This window comes from Oryx dammah, unplaced genomic scaffold (assembly GCF_014754425.2).
Source record: "Oryx dammah isolate SB20612 unplaced genomic scaffold, SCBI_Odam_1.1 HiC_scaffold_16, whole genome shotgun sequence".
Classification (NCBI taxonomy): Eukaryota; Metazoa; Chordata; class Mammalia; order Artiodactyla; family Bovidae; genus Oryx; species Oryx dammah.
The window spans coordinates 29,260,156-29,275,208 of record NW_024070200.1 but is presented as its reverse complement, the minus strand read 5'-3'; the positions used below and the strand labels follow the sequence as shown (position 1 = coordinate 29,275,208).

The 15,053-nt window shown below is 36.7% G+C and overlaps 1 protein-coding gene across 2 annotated transcripts in view; it reads right to left on the bottom strand.

Moving 5' to 3' along the window:
* The window catches only part of PRKD1 (protein kinase D1), a 341,766-nt gene that overhangs the window by 17,683 nt on the left and 309,030 nt on the right, over positions 1-15,053 (bottom strand). For both annotated transcript variants that reach the window (XM_040257184.1, XM_040257185.1), the window contains 3 exons: positions 6,941-7,102; positions 6,283-6,381; positions 4,846-5,113 (listed from right to left, as the gene is read on the bottom strand). In XM_040257184.1, coding sequence (XP_040113118.1) covers positions 4,846-5,113; positions 6,283-6,381; positions 6,941-7,102 — 529 coding nt within the window. The remainder of the gene's footprint in view (positions 1-4,845; positions 5,114-6,282; positions 6,382-6,940; positions 7,103-15,053) is intronic.

Genomic DNA, 15,053 nt, shown 5'->3' with positions numbered 1-15,053 from the left:
CGTAAGGTAAAGCAGAGTGAGAGATGGAGAAATGTGTCACTTGAACCACAGGTTCCAAATGAATGGGGCTCACCTTCTGGACCTACCCCATTGTGTGAGTCAATAAATTACCTAAGTTAGTGAGAGATAAGTTTATACTATTTGCACACAAATCCTGATTAATTCACTGATATATTATTGGTAAAAATATCTCTATAATGCTGGTACTCAGCTTATTACAATAGCATAAATAATTAATGAGTTTAAAATATTCCTTGAAATTGAAAGTGTTAGATGCTCAGTTGCATCTGGCTCTTTACAACTCCATGTACTTTATCCTGCTAAGCTCTTCTGTCCAAGGAATTCTCCAGACAGAATGCTGGAGTGAGTTGCCATTCCCTTCTCCAGGGGATCTTCCTGACCCAGGGATCGAACGTAAGTCTCTCGCACTGCAGGCAGATTCTTTACTATCTGAGCCACAAGGGAATCCCTATAGGTTCTTAAATATCAAGACATGAGAAATAAGCACCCTTTGGTGTGCAAAACTGTGAGTTATAAAGAATGGCAACAGGGACTTCCCTTGCAGTTCAGTGGTTAAGAATCTGCCTTCCAATACAGGGAATGCAGATCGATCCCTGGTCGGGGAACTAAAACATCACATGCAGCAGGTAACTAAGCCCATCAGTGTCACAGAGACCCAGTGCAGCCAGAAAAACAAAATAAATAGAAACCAACTGTCTAAGAAAAAAAAAAAAAAAGACAGTCAATGACTTCAAGTCCAAGCCCTACCACTATGTGACCTTAGGCAAGTCATTTACCCTTTTTAGTTTCTCACTAACACAGAGACTAAAACTGCTGTGAGGATCAAATAGCACAATGAGAGCTCAAACACACCAATATATAGTACTATACTGTATTGAGTCCATGTCTATATTAACAGAGAAAAAAGCATGATAAAGGAATTTTCTCATTCTGATACATCTATTTATGCTGCAAAGACCTTACAACTTTCTTCTATCTTTTGCTTTTTCATGCCAAGAAATAAAAAGTACAACTAACAGTATGACTGAAGAACACTTGGGAAATGTGCACAGAAGTTTGCATATAATTTCTAAAATTATACAATCAATTCTTGGTTACCCGCCAGAGCAACTGCATAGCTAGCTTACTGTTCTGCTCTCCGTTTCCTCGATGCAAGTCCTTGGCTCACCCCACACCTGCATTCTATAAATGCCTTTCACATCCTTTATCTCTTTCAGTCTCTATTACAACTTCATTACATGGGCAGGAGTCATTACTCTGTTTTACAGATGAGAAACTGAAGCTCAAAGAGGTAAGTGATAGCTAATTAGAATGGCAGGAAGTACAACATCTCAAACTACTTCACTGCTGATCCTTACCTCTGACTTATTAGAGTCACTGAGGTGCCTAGATTTTTACTTCCTTGCTTCTGCATTTTTGCTGGTTCTGGTGTGGTTTACAGTATATTGTAGTATCAGCTGTGAACACTCTTTGCCAGATCCTAGTTTTCTCGTGTACTCATCAGATACTACGTGCTTAATATTATTTGGTACCGGCCCTGTGATAATACCTAATCTGGAAAGTATCTGTTCCCAACAAGATAATGGAATAGAATCTAAGCCAATAATTACTTTTGCAACACCTCAGTTAATCTTACGACATAATTTGGCCAGGTTTTCTTTATATTCAATATTACTTCTGTTTGTACACCAGCAGGTAGATAAATCATTTGCTGTCAGAGCTTCTGTTAGCAAACAGTACAGCTCCTGTGCCTCAAATGCGGAAATGAGCTAGAAAAAGATGCTGAGAAGAAAGGACAATAAATGTGCAAACTGATACTGGAGTCATTTACAAGAACAAGAGTCTACATGAGCTGGTTACCACATCATTTTGAGTGGCAGGAAATTTTTAGTGCTTAGACATTTCTATAGCCAAGTAAAATGTATTCTTTCTGGTCAAATATAAATGTCTCTTGAATTAGCCCATGGAATTCTCTTTTGTGAAATGCTGTATCTCTTCATTCTTTAGTGACTGGCCTAAGTTCCATCTCCTCTGAAAACTCAATTCTGACTAGTCAAGTCCATAGTGACTCCTTCTCCTCTGAACTCGGAGACCCTGATTTTATACCAAGCTAACAATTCAAGAAAATATATGATCATTTTCCCAAGTTCATATAACTCATCTCCCCTACTTTCACGTTGTTTGAAAGATATTTTATGTTTTGTCTTTTACTTTCACATTACTTACACATGTATATTGTAGTTTCCCAGCAGAAGTTCCTTGAGCTGTTGATATCCATTCTTCTGCTTTCTAATACAAGTGATAATTAAACATTCACAGCCTATAGCTAAGAAGATTACATCCACATAGAAGGCCAGCATATTTACATGATACCAGAGACCAGGCATGATTTGTTCCACTTCTTCAAACAACGTACTCTACTACTCCAAGGGAAAAAAAAACACTTTAATGTGAAGGCTATTTTCCTAATTTTCCAAATACTCCTGCAGAACAGAAAAATGTCCGACTGGCTGTAGAGATATTTCACATTTGCACTATGGTTAACAACACCGAGTTATTTTTACTGGATTTCTGGATTACAGGTATCAAACATAACGCTAACTGAATTTAAAGGTAATGTTCCCCAGCAAGTTCAGGTCACAAGGTTACTTGACAATTCCCTCCTTTTTGCCTCCTGGATAGGAAAAAGAATTACACTTCCCTTTTTGCCTCTGTTGACTTATCCTAAATATATTTCATTAGTCTTTCAGCTACGTAGTAGTTCTTTTGAAGGTCAAAGATTCCATTAAGACATATCCACCTAGCTATAACTTCAGCTAATTAGACAATGTTAGTCAAAGTCAAAACTACAATGAGGGACCAGTCGGAATGGTCATCATCAAAAAGTCTATAAATAATAAATGCTGGAGAGGATATGGAGAAAGGGGAACCCTCCTACACTGTGGTGTGAATGTAAACTGGTGTAGCCACTGTGGAGAGCATTACGGAGGTTCCTCAAAAAACTAAAAACCAGAGTTGCCTTATGATCCAGCAACCTACTCCTGTGTATATACCCATACAAAACTATAAAAAGATATATGCCCCCTTATGTTAATAGCAGCACTATTTACAATAGCCAAGACGTGGAAGAAACCTAAATGTCCATCAACAGATAAACATATAAAGAAGATAAGTATATATACGATGGGATATTACTCAGCCACCAAAGGAATGCAATAATGCCTCTTATCGAAACAGGGACAGACACAGAAATTATCACACTAAGTGAAGTAAGTCAGAGAACGACAAATACTGTATGATAATCACTTATATGTGGAATCTAAAACATGATAGAAATCAACATATCTGTGAAACAAAAACAGACTCACAGATATAGAGAACAGAACTGTGGTTGCCCAGGTGGAGGGAAAGTAGTGGAAGGAAGGAATGGGAGTTTGACATTAGGAGAGGCAAACTATTATATATACGATGGATAAACAGGGTCCTACTGTGTAGCACAGAGAGCTATATTCAATATCCTGTAACAGATTATAACGGAAAATAATATGAAAATATGTATATATAAAAGTGAGTCACTTTACTACATAGAAGCAATTAACACAACATTGTAAATCAACTATATTTCAATAAAATTTAAAGAAAGCTACAGCCAATAGTAACTCAAAGCTTTGATAATGGATGGATTGGCCATTTACAATGAACAGTAGTCTAAGAACTAACTGTCCAGGCAGTTTATACATGCTCTTTTCTAATTTCTATACCACCATGTGTAATAACAGGTATGAAACAGATATTTATATATGAATGTATTTGCCTTTTCAAGCAGTTAAAAAGCCTGAACAAACTTAGAAGTAGACGTTGCCTGAAAACTAAAAAGGAAGCACGACTAAGGGTTAAAGAATGGATGCTCAGACCATCTGAGTATAAATTCTGGCTCTGCCATTTACCAGCTTTGTGATTTTGGTGGGGGTTCACTCCTTTTGCCTCAATGTCCTTGCTTGAAATCTAGATATAACAGTAAAATCTATTTAAGGATTTTGGGGGGGTATCAAATAAACTCCAAAGCATGTTAATGATGAACTCCTTCGTGAAGCATGCAGTGAGCCATTTTCTCTACCTTGACTGGCCCCTCCACTTCTTTTTAAACTATCTATCACTCTCCCTTTAAGAAGTACATATTTATTAAGGAGAACTTAATTTTAAATAATGCAACACTGCCAAGGTAATCTACCCTAAAAAATCATCAGGATATATATAAGAAATTATATATGACAGTTATCTAACACTGAATACACAGAAATAATCTAAAGCGTAACACTAGGGAAATGACTAAATAAAATACTATATACATGCTCTAAAGTCACATACAGGAAAACAGTATACAAAGAATTTGGTATACTAATATATGTAATGTGATAACTAAAATATCAGTATCATAAAGTTCTTGTGCCACCATAAGTTAAAAGTGCTTAAAACATAAATAGGCATATAGTAAATCAAAGATTACTGTTAGTAAAGATCAAGTATTGCCATTATATCTATATATAAATATTCATACGTTCTTAGGAAATAACCAAGGATGAACAGTTTCCCTTTATTTCACTTACCTCTTAATTTATATTTCTTAATTTCTCTATATGTAAGTTTCACCAGTAGATATTTTTGTCTCCATTTCCTTTACTTCTCAACCCACCTCAATCAATTTGTGCCCCTACTCTGGTGGGCAATTTGCCATAAGCATTTATCAATTTAAATTTCATGACTGAATTAATAATGTAACACTTAATGAGGAAATCATTATCACTTCTGAATAGGAGATATTACCTTCGTGAGAGATTTCCTTCCAAGGATTCGGTGGATACATGAAAGCTGCATTCTGGATTTGGTCGTGAATGTCCTCATCTTCATTAAATGGGAATGTGCCACTTAAGCTTACATAGATGATGACCCCAACAGACCACATGTCTAGAGAGCGATTATAGCCCTTGTTCCTTAGAACCTCAGGAGCCAGGTAAGCTGGGGTACCCACCACTGACCTCCGGAAAGACTTCTCTCCAATGATCCGGGCAAAACCAAAATCACAAAGTTTCACCTGTTGATAATAATGGTTTGAAGATATAGTCAGGTCACAAATTTGTTTGTCAGTCTATGTCTTGGTCCACAACAGCTAAAAAAACACTATAATACTTTATATATATTGTATGGATTTCTCATGGTAGAACTAACAGCTATTTTCCATTTTATGTACTTGAGGATAGCAATTTATGAAAAGACACAAAAGTATTTTTTTATTCATAAAAATGTCATGTAAACATTTTCCCTTCCTCCTCCTAGAACTGAGGGACAAATATGAAAATATGTATACATAAAAGTAGGTTATTCAGTTTTACAAGGCAGGGAAACATCATGCACAGTGATGGATTTAACTCAAGGACTGTTTATAAATAAAGGCTGAAGGAGAAGCACATGCCATCATCCACCATATCCTAAAAATTAGCTCTGCATAGACAGGTAGCCAGGATCTGAGAGCATCATGGAAGCAACACAGAACAGCCACCTTGGTGAGGTCACTTCAGACACAAGGGTATCTAGAAAGAGAAACAGTTGTTTTGCATTTTCTGAGTCGAGGAAAAGAAGAAACTTCTGTCTTCATCCCTGGGAACAACACTGAACTGCAATACCCTGCCTAACATTAGAGAGCTGGTAGCATCCCTGGGTGGAGAAGGCGATGGCACCCCACTCCAGTACTCTTGCCTGGAAAATCCCATGGACGGAGGAGCCTGGTAGGCTGCAGTTCACGGGGTCGCGAAGAGTCGGACATGACTGAGCGACTTCCCTTTCACTTTTCATGCATTGGAGAAGGAAATGGCAACCCGCTCCAGTGTTCTTGCCTGGAGAATCCTGGGGATGGGGGAGCCTGGTGGGCTGCCGTCTATGGGGTCGCAAAGAGTCGGACACGACTGAAGCGACTTAGCAGCAGCAGCAGCATCCCTGGGACTCTGAAGCTGTCTCCCTCTCCCGTTCCCCAGGATGTCCACACCACGGTGGCAGAAGCAGCAGGAGAGGCCTGGTGTGCGTTATATCATAAAGGCAGGCTGAACTGAGATGCAGAATGACAGAGGCAGTCCCCATAACACAAGAAGGTAACAAATGGATGAAAACAGACAGTGAAAGTTTTGAGGAGAAAGGGTGACAGAATGCAGCAAGGGAGCCAGTGATGCTGTCGGCTGCCTTTTTGCTGAGGGAGGCTTTCATACTTGCCTGAGGGAAAGGATCAGCTGATGCTAGCAACACGTTTTCTGGTTTGAGGTCACAATGAACAATATTTTTAAAGTGTAGATGCCGCAAAGCCACAAGTATCTATAAAGGAGAAAATCATCATCAGCAGCTTATTTTAATCTAAAAGGTTGGTTCAAAATGTTCTCTACTAGGACATAAATTTAGAGGGTCAACAGAAAACTCAAAATGAACAGTGACATTTCTTTATGTTTCAGACCCTGAAATAAGCTAGCATGTTTCTAAGGAAACTTTATTGGAAATAGTATCTGCCATCTTGGAAACCAGATGGCAACCGAAACAGGTAAAGATAAAAGCATTCAATGATATCTAACAGGCTACACATTCCTGAATATTTTCAAAGATTCAGGACTCAGCCACTGTGCATTTTAAAATTTCATGAGCAGTTTTAATACCTGGGCCTGTATAGATATTATTCATTTGGTGCTATCCTAAACCCTGACTACTACAGATATAAATTAGATAATACAATAAGCCATTCCAACTTTTTTTTTTTTTTAGTGTAATTCAGACTGTGGAGGTAGGGACTAAACAACAGGGCTAGAAAGCTCTAGTTAAACAGTGATAACATCTGATATTAAATATTACCTTTTTAATTTCCTGACTGTAATTGATTTCTTACCTGAGTAATTAAAAACTTCGTTATGTGCTCTGGCAACCTGCCCTTTTCACTTGACAAGATCATCTCCAGCATGTCTCCATGGAGTTTTTCCATAACAACAAACACTCTTTCAGGCGTCTCAAACATACACTCCAAATTTACAACACCAGGGTGATGAAGGTTCTATTAAAGATAAATAAAGCACTTGAAGAAAATGAGTTTTTGATACTGTTTGGCAAGCTCACTGATTATACAAAACTGTTCTAGCTTAAAGCTATGGAGAAACCCACACTTTAGATTTTTAACACCTCTAAATTCCACATGTGCTGCCTTATATTTTTGAAATTCTAATGTCTCCAAAAAATACATCTTGACTTTCTGTGCACAGTGAATATTTTTTTCTATGCTATAAAACAAAATTCCAGCACAGTGAATTGCTAATTAGGTTTTAATTAGAATATCATATTGAAAAATCTGTAGTTTCTTAGGATTATCTCCAATATTAAGCATACTGTCCTAAATAAGTTTACTAGGCCATCTGTACACACTCAGTAGAAATTTAATGTAGATAAGATGAAATAAGTTCACGGAGTGCATCTGACTGCACTGATGAAGCACGTTAATCAAAACCTTTTGGAGCTGCTGCTGTGCTCTCGGAGGCTGCTCTAGTTTGCTACAAAAGCCATATTATTGAGCCTCTGTTTTGTTCAGGACATCATGCTATGTGGCAGTGCTTCATAGTTCTCAAGCACTCAATAAATATTTCCACAATAAACTAATGGCCAATAATGATAGGCTGCATTTGGCTTGACATGTTAATTGTCACACATGTCAAGTAAAATTACTCTTAACATTAGATGGGCCCTTGTAATGATGCTTAACTCTGAATGTTGGTCTGGGGTCGTCAACAAAAGCCTTTGATCATTTGACCTTTATTTTTTTTTTTCCTGCACACAACAAAATAATCCCCAAATTAAAAGAACTAGTATATATTCCACTAATATTTCAATGAAAAATGGGGAAAAACCAATCATCTTGAATAAAAATTACTGAAAGAAAAACACACGGACTGACTTAAATGTGTTAACAGCTGAACACAGAGAAGAAAATAAATCCTCTCTTCCAAGAGAAAAAATCTTAGTCAGCCATAAAATTAAACGCAAAATGAAATGTTCACAAATTATTGGAAACCTGAAACGGCACGGTCTTCAGCCCTCACGGACAGATGCTGGGGGGTGAGCAGTAGAGGGGACGTGAGTGAATCTGCACTGTCACCGTCCTTCACGCTACTCCTCAGTGCAGAGAGCCTGGCATTGACTCAGCACAGACATACGCTATGGCTGCAGTAGCTCCATGATGAGAACCTGCCTCGCTGGATGAGAACTCCATCCACTACTCTGGCAATTCTGCTCTCTGCCTTAGACATCAGATGGGACTTTAATATGTGCTTATTTAATTTGTATTTTTCTAGAATGTTCTAGACCAAAAGTATAAAATGAATTAATGAGATTGTTTTCTGTCAACGATGTCCCCGTGGACTCTAAAGGACTGCATAAATGTCCTCTAATAGCTTCTTTATGTAAGAGATAAAGGAAAATTTGGCTATTTCTTGGTAAAGGACTTGGAATATACTTAGGTATATATTTTAGGAAATAAAGTATAGTCAATGAATTCATTGAATTAAAGGTCACCTGAACGCAACTGGTAACAGAAATATGTCTTGGAAAAGTTTCAGCTCCTACATTCATTGCACTTGGTCCTTGATCTTTCACCAAAACCTTTACGTTTTACAGGTCTGCTAAAGAATATATTGAATGGTAGCTGAAAAACCTTTCCAAATAGCAAAATGACTTTATTTTTTCTGCATAGCTGATATGTAATAAGTCGATACTTCTTGAGTTCATTATGTATGGCTGAGACAAAGCCATCACAGATGCCTACTCAAAAGCTGTATGCTTTTGCACTCAAATAACCTAACTTGCTTTTACATTCAACAATAACAAAAGTAAGCAGAATATACAGAATCGTATCTTCATTAACAAAAATCTCTATCCTGATGAGAAGTTAATTTACTTAGCCTAGAGACTATATCTGAAGACTAAAGAGAGGGGAAAAAAAAATAAAGTTACTATTTTGTATCATGTATCATTCATATTGCCTTTTTAATACCTTAAGATCAACTCTAAGATGAGCTTTAACCAAAGTAGCTGATGTGACTTGTTCACAATTTTAACTTTTTACAGAAACTATAAACTAGCTTTTCAAAATTTTCCTTTTAAAGTCTGAAGTAAATTAATTAACTTAAAATGGTTTGATGATTATAACATTAACTATGGCATAGTCGTGTTCAGAAAGAACTTTTGTTAACTTCTCAGGCCTAGCTCAGAGATTTGGATAATAAATTTCATGGCAGAGTAAGCTATTATAGGACTTTGTGGCCATCTGTTTGTTGCATTTAAGTAATCTAATTTTCAGGAAAGGAAACATTTGGTCAAATATAGGAAAGAATAGTGTCCATTCACACATTACAGATTGATGACATATCCATGGGGTGAATATGAGTTATTTTGAAGTCTGGGAGGAAATGCCATTTGGAGATCAAGACAAAAATTTTCTGACTCAAACTGCCTAGAGAGTTCTTATATAATTAATGGAAGCTAGTCATTAAAAGCAAAAGATTTTATAAAAGCAGTAATACTTTATAAATAATATTTAATTAAAATTTTTAGCTTATACATGTATTCTATTTTATATTACACGTTTTAGATTTGCATTGAGGGTTATTTTACTTTACTTATAATCTTTAATTCTAATAGTGTTGCTTTGTTGTAAACCTAACATTGTGAATTCATTCCAAACATCTAGCTGTGATAAATTAATGTCATGTTTTATCCTTCTACCTTCAGGATTATTATAGTCAAACATATGAGAGGTAGGAAAGAGAAAAATTAGATTCAGTGTATCTATTCAACAGATTATTTAGGAGTCAGCCTTAATGTGGGAACTTCTGTCTACTTTCCTATCAAACAACTAAGTGATTTAGGTCATACTGAGACAGAAAGGAAGAAAATTAGAAGTGAAGAATCCAGGATCTAAGTTCTAAATAGCACACAGAGCAGACAGAATACACCAGCACAGTGTGTACAGTGGCAAGGATGGGGAAGTGGGGAAGTGAGGTACAGTGACATGGCAGTGACTGTTGACAGTCACTCCTGAACTGAAAGAACACACCATCTTATACATTTTCTAATTACAGTCTTTTAGAATTTATGCTTCACTTACTAACCCTAGAATTCACAATCACTTAATATGAAGGGGATACCTTGATAGCTGCTAAAAAGTCAGTGTAGAGAGGAGATGATTGTAAGAAGATGTGTGAAAGATAATACCCAAATTAATGTGGTAAACTCAGCTATCTCGCCTAAATTCTCTTAGTTTGATAACCAGAAATTTAAAGTGGAAGAAAAGAAAATTTCCTTTTGTCTTTCACCTAAAGGAAGTTACATTAAGTATGAAGCCCACACTTACGCCTTCTACTTTGTCCTATCTTTCTAGGTGGCTCTAACGGTAAAGAACCCGCCTGCCAATGCAGCCGATTGAAGAAATGCAGGTTCAGTCCCTGGGTCAGGAAGATCCCCTGGAGGAGGACATGGCAATTCACTCTAGTATTCTTGCCTGGAGAATCCCACGAACACAGGAGCCTGGTGGGTTATACAGTCCACAAGGTCACAGTCGGACATGACTGAAGCAACTTAGCATGCAGTATGCACGCAGCTTCCCTCATGGGCTTTCCTGATGGCTCAATGGTAAAGAATCTCCCTGCCAATTTAGGAGACACGGGTTAGATCCCTGGGTCAGGAAGCTCCCCTGGAGAAGGAATGGCAACCCACTCCAGTATTCTTGCCTGGAGAGACACAGGGACAGAGGAGCCTGGTGGGCCACAGTCCTTGCAAAAGAGCTAGGCCTGACTTAGTGACTAAACAACAACAACGTCTTCCCTCATTCTGTATTTTTAAACTTTAATGATGACAGAGGTGCTTCTACTCTGATGTCAACAGGTGAGGGCTGTGTTACACCACGAGAGCCCTTCTGAGTTAACATGGGGTGGGGATCATTTGGTTGTTGCATGCAAATGTGTCCTTATTTCATGTTTGGTTGACAAAAGCCTACAATTTATAAACAATTCCATACTCTAGAAGTTATCTTTTAGGAGGTAACATTTTGGGAATGCACATTGATAATAACTCAGAACCAATAAACCTAACATATAATGTCAGAGGAATAAATGCACCAATATTACTTCAGTAAGACCACATGTAACAACCCACCCTCCTGTGAATCACTGGCTGATATTTAGATCAATGGAGTCACAGCCAAATTTAACCTATTAGACTCCGTGAACTCAGAAATGATCCGATCACTCCTGGTAAAACTGCTTGCATATACCATCCATCAGAATTTGCCATGTAATATTATATTTTTGTGTGGCATTAATTAGCTCAGATTGACCCTAGTTTAAAAAGCTCAAAATTTTGTGGAAGAAATAAGTTGAAGCATCTCCACTGGCTGTTAATACAATATATATACTGCGTCCAGATATCAAGAAGGGGAGTCAGCTTTTAGATGGCTAGCTAACAATGCACAATTTACCATTATTTTTTCCATCTTAAGTTAGCTAAAAGTTCTGTGCATCCTATTAAGTACAACTGGCCCAAGAAAAAATTTTTAAAGAATCAGCTCATAGAAGAAAAAAAAATTTGCATAGAAGAAAAAAAAAAATCAGGTCAGGCCTGATATATAATTACTGTATTCACATTTTTCCATAAACCTATCTACAACCTTCTCAAACATTCTGAACTTAATCTTTTCTGGAACTGCTTTAATCTAGCTTTATATTTCAAGGCCATGCAGACACATGATAAATAGAATGAGTTCTCTCCTTTCTTTATAAAAGAAGAGAGTGAATGCAGAGAGAGAGGAGTATGCAAAAAACATACTTACAAAACCCTCCCATCACCTCTCATGTTTCTAGCCTTTTCACTAGGTAGAATTAGTATAAAAAAGTATGTGCTATTTTCTACTTATCACCAGGAATCTTTTAGGGCATATGAATGGAAAATCTAAAAAGTGAAATCTAGATTCCTAAACCCATCATGTAGACTCATACACTGAGGTTCCACTGGCACTGTCTGTATATGACTGTTGTTACTATAATTTCAGAGAGTTGAGGGAGTGACTTCTACCAAATCAAAGGCCCTTACACAGCAAGAATACTGTACACATCCAGGTATCTACTCCCAAACCCCTAACCACGGTCAGAGTTTCAAGCTGAATTTAGACAAAAGGATGGAATATTTGAGAATAAGAACAAAGGCTTAAAAGACAAAAAAAAAAAAAATCAGTAACTGGTTGTTACTTAAAAAAAAAAAAAATCAGTGTTAGTAAATATTCCACCCATAAAGTGTGACCCTCTTTCCTCCATGCCATTACTCAGTTTGTGTTTAGTGAAAAGGCATGAATTAAAAGAATGGCAATTTAAAATAAGGAAGCTGGAATTTGTAGATAAAGGTGTGTTTACTGTACATATAAGTTAAAAATTGGATCAAATAGCTGAATTTTTTTTTCTATTTGCTAAAAATGCATGGCAATAGACACACATTTGGAACACTTTTTTATTTCCTGCTAACCTACATAGCTGGAAACATGAACACATAAATCCAATCTCATCCCAATGTTTGACTTCAAGTGTAACTTTTAACAAAGTGTATCACTGTAACCCAATTACTATACTTAGAGGTCACCACTCCAGAAAGCATAACATTCTATTATGAGGTTAAATGACCTATACAGACATATAATCTATCTGAAGTCTTAAGTAGTGGATACTGGGATCTGGAGTGAGCATACCAGGTGTACTGGACAGGGTTAGAGGACAGAATGTCATGTGCAAAATAGTCAGATTGTGTTATCTTACACTGTATAAGGATTCTGTGGCACTTAAATGGCATATTATCAAAACTGAACAGGTTCTTAATTATGGGGCATCTCAGAATCTTTAAGTGAAAGACTATTCACTTCCAAGATGTAGATGACCTGGATGTAGTATGCAGTATTTTCTAAGCTTTTTGAGCACATCTTCATCCTCACCTTCTTCCATGAAGGAACTCAGAAGATATGATCTTCCAAAAATAAGCTGGGGAACACTGATTTTAAAAAACACTTTAGGGACTTCCCTGGTGGTCCCTACATTGAGACTGTGTAGGCTGACTCTACACTCTCAATGCAGGGGAACTAGATCCCACATGCCCAACTAAGAGAACACATGCGGCAACCAAAGATCCTACGTGCCATGATGAAGACCTAAGATCCTGTGTGCCAAAAATAAACCAAATAAGCAATAAATAAAATAGACCTGGTGCAGCCAAATAAATAAACAAAAATAAATATTAAAACATTAAAAACACTTTATATACTATTTAATTCAACCTCTGTAAAACATTCCTGTGAAGCAAGCACATTGAGTCAGATGAATTCTAATCCATAATTAAGGAAACCAAGATTAAAAGTAACTTATGAAAAAACTGAAAAGCTCTGACTGGAACCTGGCCATCTGACACTAAGTTTTCATTATGACTAAAGTGTTATGGAATACAATATCTAGCCAGAAAATTTTTCAAGTTTGTTTTCTTTTTATTATAATAGATTTTTAAAGTTTTTTCTTCTATTTTAGACACATATATACATAATTTACAAACTTTTTTTGGAGCATGCAGAAGATAACAAGATCACTTTAGAGGTGTAAAACATGTCTTCAAAAGAAACAATTTCATGAAAATTGTTCATGTAGTAATGTAAAAAAGAAAAAAATATTTGAAGAAATATGAACACATAAGGTGAAACAACAGAAGTATAAACTTTTTATTAAACATAAAAGATAAAGTACTCACTTTTTGAATATTTTTCTCCTGAGAAAGAAAAGTTGACTCCTTCATGCTTTAAATAAAATCACCAGTTTCTGCAAATTTTCATTTTCCCACTCATACTTAGCAATATTATTCTCTGGTTTCCTGTTATGATTATCTCTTTCCACCTACTCTTGATCCTCTTTTTAGACTAAGAGAACAAAGCCAGGTATTTACAAGATATATATTTAATCTTGTTCTGTGAAGATAAATTACCATGTTTTGTAGTCAAAAAGGAATGAAGGTAAAGTATACTTTATTATCTTACTGGCATGCTCTGCAATTCTATACCACTCCGTTTCCTTCAGCTGTGGCAATATAATTTGCTCAACAAATATTTACTGAATGTTTACTAAGGGCCAGGCATATGTTAATATATTTCCAGCTGTACCCCAGGCTCTGAGTCAATCGTGCTCTTTGTTAACACAAAACTATATGTCTCTATGTTCTCTATTTAAGAAATTCAATATCAAGTTATTTGAAATCATTCCTAGGAGCTAGACAAGTAGTTTCAATACGATTAATAGTAAGATAAGTATGGAATCTTTACTATATGCCAAGCACTAAGAATTTCAACAAATTATCATACTCAATTCTTACAGCATCTGTACAAAGTTTTATGGATAAGGAAATTGAGACTCAGAGAACCTAAGTAACTTATCCAAGCTCCTAAGACTCTTAAGCCTGATGTGAGAACCCTGGCAGTCTAAGCCCAGAATCTATGCTCTTAGTATTTTCCTTGGACTCAAATCCATTTAGAACCAGTGCTGCCTGTTCTAACTAATATGCATCAGGGGCTATGCTACTTAAGCCTCCTCATCTTACTCTCACAGCCCATCTGAGCATGCTCTCTGGATTTCTGGATGCTGCCTCATCAGCCTTCTCACCACAGTGTCCCCTATACCTGCTATGACATCCACATTGACAATTTGGATCCCTTGCCTTCCTGACTGATAAAATGTCTTCCCTATAGCTTAATCTGTTTTTAAGCTGGTGTACCACCTGCACCCCCAGCCCAGTGTTGTTCTGCATTACAGATTCCACTCCTGATCTTGAAGTTTCATTGCCTTTATTATTTTTTTTAATTTATTTTTTATTTTACTTTACAATTCTGTATTGGTTTTGCCATACATTGACATGAATCCACCACGGGTGTACATGCGTTCCCAAAC